The sequence below is a fragment of the Brassica oleracea genome, chromosome C9 (genome assembly GCF_000695525.1).
Source record: "Brassica oleracea var. oleracea cultivar TO1000 chromosome C9, BOL, whole genome shotgun sequence".
Taxonomy (NCBI): domain Eukaryota; kingdom Viridiplantae; phylum Streptophyta; class Magnoliopsida; order Brassicales; family Brassicaceae; genus Brassica; species Brassica oleracea.
Genome location: NC_027756.1, coordinates 18,258,250 through 18,268,541, shown reverse-complemented (window position 1 = coordinate 18,268,541; position 10,292 = coordinate 18,258,250). Strand labels below are relative to the sequence as shown.

At 33.8% G+C, this 10,292-nt stretch overlaps 2 protein-coding genes across 3 annotated transcripts; both read left to right on the top strand.

Moving 5' to 3' along the window:
- The first annotated feature begins 2,328 nt into the window (after nucleotides 1-2,328).
- LOC106313149 (cannabidiolic acid synthase-like 1) lies at nucleotides 2,329-4,037 on the top strand. The gene has a single exon (XM_013750892.1). The coding sequence runs from the start codon at nucleotides 2,405-2,407 to the stop codon at nucleotides 4,004-4,006; it is 1,602 nt and encodes a 533-aa protein (XP_013606346.1). The 5' UTR covers nucleotides 2,329-2,404; the 3' UTR covers nucleotides 4,007-4,037.
- Nucleotides 4,038-6,309: 2,272 nt separating this feature from the next.
- Nucleotides 6,310-8,702, top strand: LOC106313403 (tetrahydrocannabinolic acid synthase-like). Of its 2 annotated transcripts, none has more exons than XM_013751203.1 (3): nucleotides 6,310-6,390; nucleotides 6,642-7,203; nucleotides 7,373-8,702. In XM_013751203.1, the coding sequence occupies exons 2-3, from the start codon at nucleotides 6,698-6,700 to the stop codon at nucleotides 8,496-8,498; spliced, it is 1,632 nt and encodes a 543-aa protein (XP_013606657.1). In that variant the 5' UTR covers nucleotides 6,310-6,390; nucleotides 6,642-6,697; the 3' UTR covers nucleotides 8,499-8,702. The 2 variants fall into 2 exon arrangements, with proteins under 2 accessions (XP_013606657.1, XP_013606658.1); XM_013751204.1 differs by having other exon boundaries at nucleotides 6,316-6,390; nucleotides 6,627-7,203.
- Nucleotides 8,703-10,292: the final 1,590 nt, after the last annotated feature.

Below are 10,292 nucleotides of genomic sequence, written 5' to 3'. Positions count from 1 at the left end.
ATATAACATATACATAAAAATCTAAATTTTTATTATATGGTTATTGTCGTTGTTTAATTTATTTAATAGTTTAAAATTAAAAAAATATGATAGACGATACACTATTTTTTATCAAATCTTTATTATTCAAAATCATTAATTGTCATATATAATTTACCCATATTAGAAAATTCCGTAAATTTTATTTAAGGAAATAATAAAGTATATTAATGATGAATTTATTGTTAGTTTATTAAAAAGCTTATTTTATAATTAGATGGGCCAACATATTTCTCTAATGATTCTAAGAATCATTCTAGTGATGACATGTGGATACAAAAAGAAGTTGTAATACTTCTGAAATAATATATAGGGAATTCTCATATCAGGCTTAATTCTCTTATAGAAGACACTATTTTTGAACATATCATTACTTCATCTTTTATATGCAATTTGTCTTCAGGCTGGAAACTTAGAATTGCTAACAAGGCTTGTATAATCATACGTTTGCAATGATACTCTCACTGTTCCACCATTCTAAAACCGGTGGTTACAGTCTCTAATTCTTTGGCAGTGTAAAATAGAAAAGTATCTGGTCTGAATGTCACACACACTAATGAAATATGATCCGAACCCTATCTCTTTTGCAAATTATTTATCTTAAGAGGGTGCTCCTAGTGTTTCCTTCGCTTCTTGCAGCTCAACTTCAATGCAGTATTTCGTGGACGCTATCCTATTGTCACCAATCAACAATTGATCACATAGTGTGGTATGTTTTTTTTTTGTTGCTATGACAGAAAAAAAGAAGGTAATTATAAGTATGGTTCAATTGTTGTGAGGGAAATATGCCAATTGGTTTTGAACAATAAATCCTCTGAGATTTGATGCAAGAACGTCTTTATGTGCAGAAAATTTATATTTTAAAATTTTGATGAATAATAGGTATTAATGTAAGAAGATATAAAAAAAACCATATTCTAAAGTTATATTAAAAATAAACTTAAAATTTGAAATTTTTTATGAATGTATTTTATTGTTTTAATACTAATGCAGCTATCCAAATATTTTTTATTTTTATTTATTAATATACTCATATAATTAAATAGTTAAAACGGTTTGTGTATTTTTATATCTAAAATAGCCCAATAGAACCAAAAATGAATGAATGCTAAAATACCCAAAATATAATTTATATATCTAAAAATATTAGTTATATTTGTATTTCAGTTAAATTTTAGTATTTTAAATTTATAAACAACAAATATTACGAAACTAGCACCAAACAATTTAATTTATAATTAGAACTATTATAGTGATATATTTTTTTTTTGTTATTTAACGATATTATATTCACAATGATTATTATTTTTATCAATCGAATAATTTTTAGTATTGTAGATCATATTTTCACGAATCAAATACTACTATCTACACCATTTATTCTATTAAAAATCGTTTTGAAATAATTCACAAACGGCCGTATTATTTTTCAGTTTGTACTGTTCATATTACCAAATAGGCAGTTAGTATTTGGATCTAAAAGTTTTAAACCTCGAAACATTATTATTTCAAATATCATTTTACCTAAATTTTATTATTTTATATTCAATAAAATATTACTATTTTATCACTATATTAGTACTATTTTATCATTTACTAGAAGATAAACAAAAAAAACTCACTCAATGTTTCGATGTAAGAGTAGGCAGACACGTGACGTTGGTGGCCATAACACTCAACAAGCTACAGAATAATTGTCAGAAAAGGAACCAAAATCATGTTCTTTAGTTAACATCATTCGTTTTCTGGTCGAATGGAATCAGCTTTTTACATAAAGAATCGTAGCCCACATCTCTTTAATAATATATGAAAATAAAAAAGAAAATATATAGTACTTCATAGAAGCAATCTCCAAAATAACACTTTTCTAAGTTTATGTCACAAAAATAGCCCTTAAAAATTAAAACGATCAAAATAGCATTTTATCTTTTGAAAAATTTAAATTTTTTTTATTTTTCAAAATTTAAAATCTTATCCCAAAACCCCACTCCCTAACTCTAAACCCTAAAACCTAAACTCTAAACCCTAAATCCTAAATTCTAAACCCTAAATCCTAAACCCCACACCTTAACTCTAAACACTAAATCCTAAACCCCACCCCTAAACCCTAAACCCTAAATCCTAAATCCTAAATCCTAAACCCTAAATCCTAAACTCCACCCTTTAACTCTAAATCCTGATGTCTAAATTAATTTATCATTTGGATATAAATGTATATTTATTCTTTTGATAAAACATTAAGTGCTATTTTGGTCATTTTTATCGTAGATGCTACATTTCTGACAAAAAACTTTTTTTAGTGCATTAGTTATTTTCTCTGCTTCGTATCCGTCTTACCCGTATATCCTCAGTCTATCCATAAAAAATGGAGTTCTTCAGCTTTTGGCTTTCCCTCTTTACTCATTTCATTCTGTTGAATCTTACTATTGCTCATCTATCCAATCACGAAAACTTTCTCAGCTGTCTCTCTCGCCGGATAAACGACTTCACCGTCGAACCTAGAGTCATACACACATCTGAAGACTCTTCTTTCTTCTCAATCTTGAATTCTTCCATACAGAATCCAAGATTCTCGGTTCTCGAAGCACCTAAACCGGTCTCAATCATCACTCCGGTTGAAGCCACCGATGTTCAGTCAACGATTAAATGCGCACGGCTTCACGATATCCACGTCAGGACACGGAGTGGTGGTCATGACTACGAGGGATTCTCGTACATCGCCAGAACCAGACCGTTCGTTGTCATTGATATGAGAAATCTCCGGTCTATTACACTAGATGTTGATAACCGGACCGGTTGGGTTCAAACCGGAGCTACAATTGGTGAATTGTACTACGAGATTGGGAAATTGAGAAAATCACTGGCCTTCCCGGCCGGTCTTTACCCAACCGTCGGCATAGGAGGGCAGTTCGGAGGTGGAGGGTATGGTACATTGATGAGAAAATACGGTTTATCCGCAGATAATGTGATTGACGCGCATATAGTCGACTCGAGTGGAAGGTTTCTTGACCGAGAAGGCATGGGTGAGGATTTCTTTTGGGCTATACGTGGAGGTGGGGGGTCGAGTTTCTGCGTTGTCTTAGCATGGAAGATTAGATTGGTTGATGTTCCGACAGTAGTAACGGTCTTTGACGTCACGAAAACATCTGAGAAGGAGGCTGTCCGAACCATCAACAATTGGCAGTATGTCGCGGATAAGGTTCCTGATAATCTTTTCGTTAGAGCTATGTTGCAGAGATCTAACGACACCGCAGTTTACGCTTCATTCCCGGGACTTTATCTTGGTCCGGTAAGCGATTTATTAACGTTAATAGAAGAGAAGTTTCCGGGACTAGGTCTTAAGATAGGAGATTGTAGAGAGATGAGTTGGATTGAGTCAGTTCTCTGGTTTATCAAAGGAGAATCAATGAATACTCTTACGGAGCGTAAGCGTACGTCGAGATCTTTCAAGGGCAAAGACGATTTTATTCAAAAACCGATACCAAAAACTGCTATTCGAGAGCTTTGGAAGCGAGCCTACGCTTCAGAGGCTAGGCTAGCAAAGATCATACTCACTCCATTTGGTGGGAGAATGATTGAGATTGCGGAAAATGAAATACCATTCCCACATAGAGGAGGGAATCTCTATGAGATTCAGTATTTAGCTTATTGGAAAGAGGAAGAAGACAAGAACAAGAATGATACAGAGAAATATATGAGATGGGTTGAGAGTTTATACGATTTTATGACTCCTTATGTTTCAAAATCACCAAGAGGAGCTTATGTTAATTTTAGAGATGTTGATTTGGGGATGTATAACGTTGGGATGAATATGAAGACTAAGTACGAAGAAGGAAAGATTTGGGGAGTGAAGTATTTCAAGAACAATTTCGATAGATTGGTGCGGGTGAAAACGAGTGTTGACCCAATGGATTTCTTCTGTGATGAGCAGAGTATTCCAGTTCTGAAATCTGTTGATGTTATTTAAAAGTTTCTCGGATTTATTTCCTTGGAGAGTTTTGTGTGCGTTTCGTTTTGAACTCTTCTTTTGGTTGATAACTCTTATTAGTTCTCAGCAGTGTTCTAAAACGCGGCCGCCTAACCGTTTATGCGGCCGTCTAGGCGTTAGACGGAGGTCAACCGCCGCGATTTTGACCGAATCGGTGCAATTAATCGAAATTCCGATTAATCGTTTTATTAACTGATTACTCGCCCATTAAACAGATTTTATCAGTAAAATATTGGACTTCGTTGACAAATACTCGAGCCCATATAATAAGTCCATTCGTCTTGAAAGGGGTTACTCCTGGTCTTATGTGTATTTATAGCAAACTTCAAGATTCTCTTTAGCCAGAGCTAACCGATGTAGGACAAATACAAGTGGTGTTTTAATTTTTTAAAACTCGTGTCTAATAAGAGCAAAATAAAACTTGTGACAGGGAAGAATCAAACCGTGTACCTCTAAAAGCTCTACAAGCGACGGATGCCACTAGACTATTGATGTTTCTACGTCAAATTCTCACATGTAATAATATATATAAATATATTTATAATTAAAAATAGAAAAAACTAATCTCCTCGTATACTCCGATTAATCCCCAATTTTTTGTTAACTCGCTAGGTCTGGAATTGTCACCTGACTAACGCCTAGCGTAGTTCCGAACAGGGTTCTCAGTTACAAAAATGTGTTGGTTGGTTTTAGTGATCTCTTAAAATGGGACTAAATCTTATTTCTGTTTATAGAACAAAATTTGTATAACTGGAAATAATTGACACGTCCCACAATCCCACCCCCAGTTCCATTGAAAAAGATATTGGGATAGCTGGTGGTGTCAATTCAGGAGCCCAACAGGCTTTCACTTAAGTAAGAAATGAGTGACTTAGCACTTGGCAGCTTTGGGTTGTCTGTTTTCAAAATTTGTCGTCATGTATAATAATCCCCTTAAAAGCCAATTTGCTGGAAATTCTAGATATTTTATGAATGTCTCGATACAGATTCGATAAACAATTACATCGATCAAATATCATATTTGATCTATAAAAATAATTAAAAAATTAAAAAACTATGTAAACAAGAATATCTTTTCATGAAAAAGTCTTAAGTTGATCTTCATAACATTTTAGAACATGTTACCTTTCTAAAAATAATTAAACACTTTCTTAAAATACATTTTTATTATTGAATGCAAATACTCAAAAATTGAAACCAAAATTTTGAATGGATCTCTTTAAAATTTAAATATATTAATTTTTAGATTATATTGGATCAGATCACAAATTCAATTTTTTCTACATTTCATTGATGTTATGATACCAAAACAATATCAGAAGAAATGGTTATTTAATTTGTTAATAAAAATATGAAAGATGTTTACTTACATAATAATTTTGGTAAAATTGTAAAAAAAAATGTATTTGTGCATAGTTATACAGGTGATTAAAATAAAATTTCTACAAATGGTAGAGCTTGGTGCACCGTAATTTGGTAGAGCTAAGTGCAGAATGAGTAATTTGAATTTTTATAGTATCCCACAATCAGTGTCGTTTTAAACAATTTAATAGCTTTGGGCGAAACATAAAATATGGATCTTTTTACATACATTTTTGTCTAACATTTTTTTATTGCATTTTAAAAAAATTGAACCACAAGAACTTTTTGGTATTAACTTTTTTTTTAGAAAAATAGGTCTTTTTACGAAAATCAGATTTTGTAAACGGGAAAATTGGAAATGGTGAACCATAAGTACTTTGTTTTGTTGTCTTTGTATTAGATTTAATTTATTATGAACTCTTTTATTATGGTTTTACCAACTATTTGATAAATTAACATAGTGAAATAAGTTTTTATAACCCATAAAATAACACTAAATTTTTTTGTGGACCCATAGATTCATGGCAAATGCCTATGTTGCCAAGGGTAAGAGCCGGCCCACAATCCCTGATCCGTAATGTTTCTATTTGAATTAAGTTTCTTTTTATACTACTTTACAACTAACTAAATGTTTAGTGTTTGGATATTCATAAAATCTGGATACTGCAATTGTCGGGACATTTAAAGTTAGGCCAAGACCAAACACAAAAGGAGGAGCTCAGACGAGGGATAACACACGAATATTTTGCCACCTAAAACTTCCAGTTTCCTACAAACACAAACTGCAACGTTTTTTACACACAAGTGAGCAAAAATGTCTAGCACGTCACGATACTGCAGTTTGAAAAATTTGGCTATCTCACACTCGTCAGTCATTGATCTTTATAAATCAACGAGCACTTTCATATTTATTTGTAAATTCTTGACTCAAATGTTCCACAGTTTCAGTCGTCGTCTCCTGTCTCCACCGTACGTGAAACGTAACGAACTTGGTCAAGTTGGTAAGTCTGTAAAACCAAAAAAAGTTCGGTAAAGTCTTAAAAGTAACTTTAGTTTTGAACTTTAAACTCTAAATGGGCACTTACCTTTTAGTGGTATCACTAAAATCAACAATGTCATGATGAAAGTTTAGGCATTTGGGCAATAATTTTCATAGAGAAGAAACAAAAAGTTTATATTTGTGGTTACTCTAAAGAGAACGTGTAAAAACGTTTGGATTCTTTATGTCTATTTATAGACTGAATTTTTGCAGATTGGGATCAAACAAAGAGCAACAAACAATAGAGCAGAGCTTTCTTAAAGAGAGAAATGGGAATTTCAAAACCATCCCCTGCATTTTCTTTTCTTTTGATTTTCGCCTTATATTTCTCGTTCTACACCATAACACCAACAACTTCTTCAGCTTCCCTCCAAGATCAATTCATAAACTGTCTCCATAAAAACACGCATGTTTCTTTCCCACTCGAAAGTACGTTTTTCGCTCCTGCCAAAAACGTTTCCATGTTCAGCGAAGTCCTTCAGTCGACAGCTCAGAATCTCCGGTACTTGACAAAGTCCGTGCCTAAACCGGGATTCATATTCAAACCGCTCCACGAGTCTCACGTCCAAGCTTCCATCATCTGTTCCAAGAAACTTGGAACTCATGTACGCGTCAGAAGCGGCGGTCACGACTACGAAGGCTTGTCTTATGTCTCGGAGATCGAAAAACCTTTTATAGTGATGGACCTGTCCAAGCTGAGAAAAGTCAACATTAATATTAAAGACAATAGTGGTTGGGTTCAAGCTGGTGCTACAGTTGGTGAACTTTACTACAGGTAAATAAAAAGACAACAAATAAATTTTCGCTATCATAGAAGGATCACTAAGAAAATATCGCATCTAAAGATCAGTATACTCCGAAATTTAGACAAAAATGAAATTGTGATGCTAGGATCTATTTTTGACTGTATATTCTATAAAGAAACTTTTTTTTGTTATATGGAGGATTGCAGAGAAGAGCGGAGTCCATGGTTTTCCGGCCGGTTTGTGCTCCAGCTTAGGGATAGGCGGACACATAACCGGCGGCGCATACGGTTCCATGATGAGGAAATACGGTCTCGGTGCAGATAACGTTCTAGACGCAAAGATCGTCGACGCCAACGGTAAAATACTGGACCGAAAAGCGATGGGCGAGGATACGTTTTGGGCGATTCGAGGAGGCGCTGGAGGTAGTTTTGGGATAATTCTAGAATGGAAGATCAAGCTTGTTCCTGTTCCCAAGACCGTAACCGTCTTCACCGTCACAAAAACGTTACAACAAGACCCTGGCAACAAGATTCTTTCGAAGTGGCAAATGGTCGCGGACAAGCTTGTCGACGAGCTATTCATCCGGGTGATCTTCAACGTAGCTGCAAACAACGGAAGCAAGACCGCTACGACGTCGTATAATGCTGTTTTTCTTGGCAACAAAGGCGTGTTGATGAAAGTTATGAACAAGAGCTTCCCGGAGCTAGGTCTAACGCCGAAAGATTGTACCGAAATGAGCTGGCTTGAATCCATTGTTTACATCTCTGGATTCGCGAGCCGCACTCCTACCAAGGTATTGCTTCAAGGGAAGTCTCCTTTCCCGAAGAACAACTTCAAAGCCAAATCCGATTTCGTGAAGAAGCCTATTCCTGAGTCAGGGCTTAAAGGGATCTTCAAGAAGCTGCTTAAAGAAGATAATCCAATGATGATATGGAATCCTTACGGAGGAATGATGGCGAAAATCCCTGAATCACAGATCCCGTTTCCTCATAGGAAAGGAGTCATATTCAAGATTCAGTACGTAACGAATTGGCCAGACAGTGACAGGAGAGCGAGCAGGCACATCAAGTGGATCAGAGATCTCTACAGTTTCATGACTCCTTATGTCTCGACGAATCCACGACAAGCCTACGTGAACTACCGTGATCTAGACCTGGGACAGAACAAAAAGGGCTGTAAGTCGACCATCAACCAAGCTCAAGTCTGGGGAGCTAGTTACTTCAAAGACAACTTCAAGAGGTTGGTGAAGGTTAAAACAAAGGTTGATCCAAATAATTTCTTCAGACATGAACAGAGTATCCCACCTATGCTGGTTCAAAACTGAAGCGCAAGAATATCAAATTAGAATAAACTAGAAGAAATCAGATAATGATTCTTCTAATAAAGTTGAGGCAAGCATGTAGTACTTTGATTTACCTAAAATTTGAAGCGTTGCTTCTTATGAGTCAGACAAGTTGTTTTTAATTAGTTCCCAGTTCCTTGATCAACTTTACTACACTAGAATCGTAATCGAAAGCTTGTTCTCGTTCTCAATTTGTTAAAGTTTGGTTCGAGTGGACTATCATTGTGTTACACACCAGTCGTCTTGTGTAACACATATCTTGGCCTTATGTCCTTCACAATTTGGGCTTATATATTCGTTTTGTACTTCTCTTAACGTAGTTAGTGTTTATGTTTTATACGGCCACATATGTATAAAACATAAGATGTTTTATGTATTTTAAGATGGTTAATGTTTTTTAACAAGGAGATTTGGATTTCGAATCCAAGAAAAGGTGAATTTATGATCTTGAGCGTGGTGCAAGAGGTAATGTTTTCAGTACTTTCTTCTTTACCGTTTTCCAATTTATTGTATTCAGTTAGGTCTTTGTGACATTTGTTTTAGGACTAAGGGCATGAGTTGTTTAAACGCAGTTGTAACTGCAGTTGTTAGAATTTGTGGATGCGAGTGGAGCTAAATGTAAAATATTGAAGACTTCATAATTATTTTATTCGATTTTCTATTGAAATTAAACAAAATGTAAGATGTTTCTTTTGAATAAATGAAATATTAAACCGAAATGAGATTGTTGTTATGATTGAATGGAAATGCTAGAGACAAGGTTACACTTAGGGCTCACACGTCCCGAAAGCGACAAGGTATCTATCGAAATAGCAGAACCTGTCACTGGTGACCATTGTTACCAGTCGTATGTCGCTGCAATGGTCCACGCAGGTTGCAAGACATGAACAAGGCAGAATCAAATGCGGCTCCCACCGGCTATTGTATATGTGTCACGGTTTGTGGACACCTTCTCACAAGTACCGTGTGGTCTCTAGACGCGGCATCCCCAGTGGCGGATCAAGCAATAATTTTCATCTAGGGCAGACATATACAACACTATTAAATATATTTATAAATTTCGATTATTAACCGGGACATTAGTAAAAATTAGTACACAAATACACTGATTTTAAAAGTCCATGGTTGGCGCGCGGATATGAATTTTCAGTTTTAATTATTTATTTTACTAAATGATGTATTTGTAATATTCGTTCATATTATATTCATTAAATAAATATATTTTTTTTTGCATCTTAAACTATCTATTTTTTACGAATGTGTGATATCATATAAAAAATAAAAAAAATGAGTATAGAGTTAATTAGATAATTTTAAAAACAGAATTTTTTCTTTTGTGTGCGATATCATATAAATAATGATCCGCACAGTTAACAAAAATCATGATTATTTTATGTGTAATTTTTTTTTTATTTTGAACATTTCCTTAAAACTATATTAAATTTTACATATTTTAATTAAAATATTTTTAATATCTTTACCTTTTTATTTGAAATGCAACTCAATATTTTTTTAACAATTATAACAAAATATTTTAAAAATATTTTTAGAATTTGTTTGAAAAATATGAAAATTACATTTTTAATTAAAATTATCCTAAAATATGATAAGTTTTGATGTAAACTAAAACTCAAATTATGTCAAAGATAATGATATTCAATGATAATAACAATTTTCATTGATTATTTTTTAAAAAATACATTTACAAAAATAATGTTTGAAAGAAAATTCATTTATCTTTCAAATATAAAATGAAAATATTATAATTAAATAATA

Bases quoted from the DNA above. Each gene is read 5' to 3' on its own strand.
- LOC106313149 (XM_013750892.1), top strand. From the start codon at position 2,405: ATGGAGTTCTTCAGCTTTTGGCTTTCCCTCTTTACTCATTTCATTCTG.
- LOC106313403 (XM_013751203.1), top strand. From the start codon at position 6,698: ATGGGAATTTCAAAACCATCCCCTGCATTTTCTTTTCTTTTGATTTTC. The intron at 7,204-7,372 runs GTAAATAAAAAG...TGTTATATGGAG, and splicing joins GTTGGTGAACTTTACTACAG to GATTGCAGAGAAGAGCGGAG.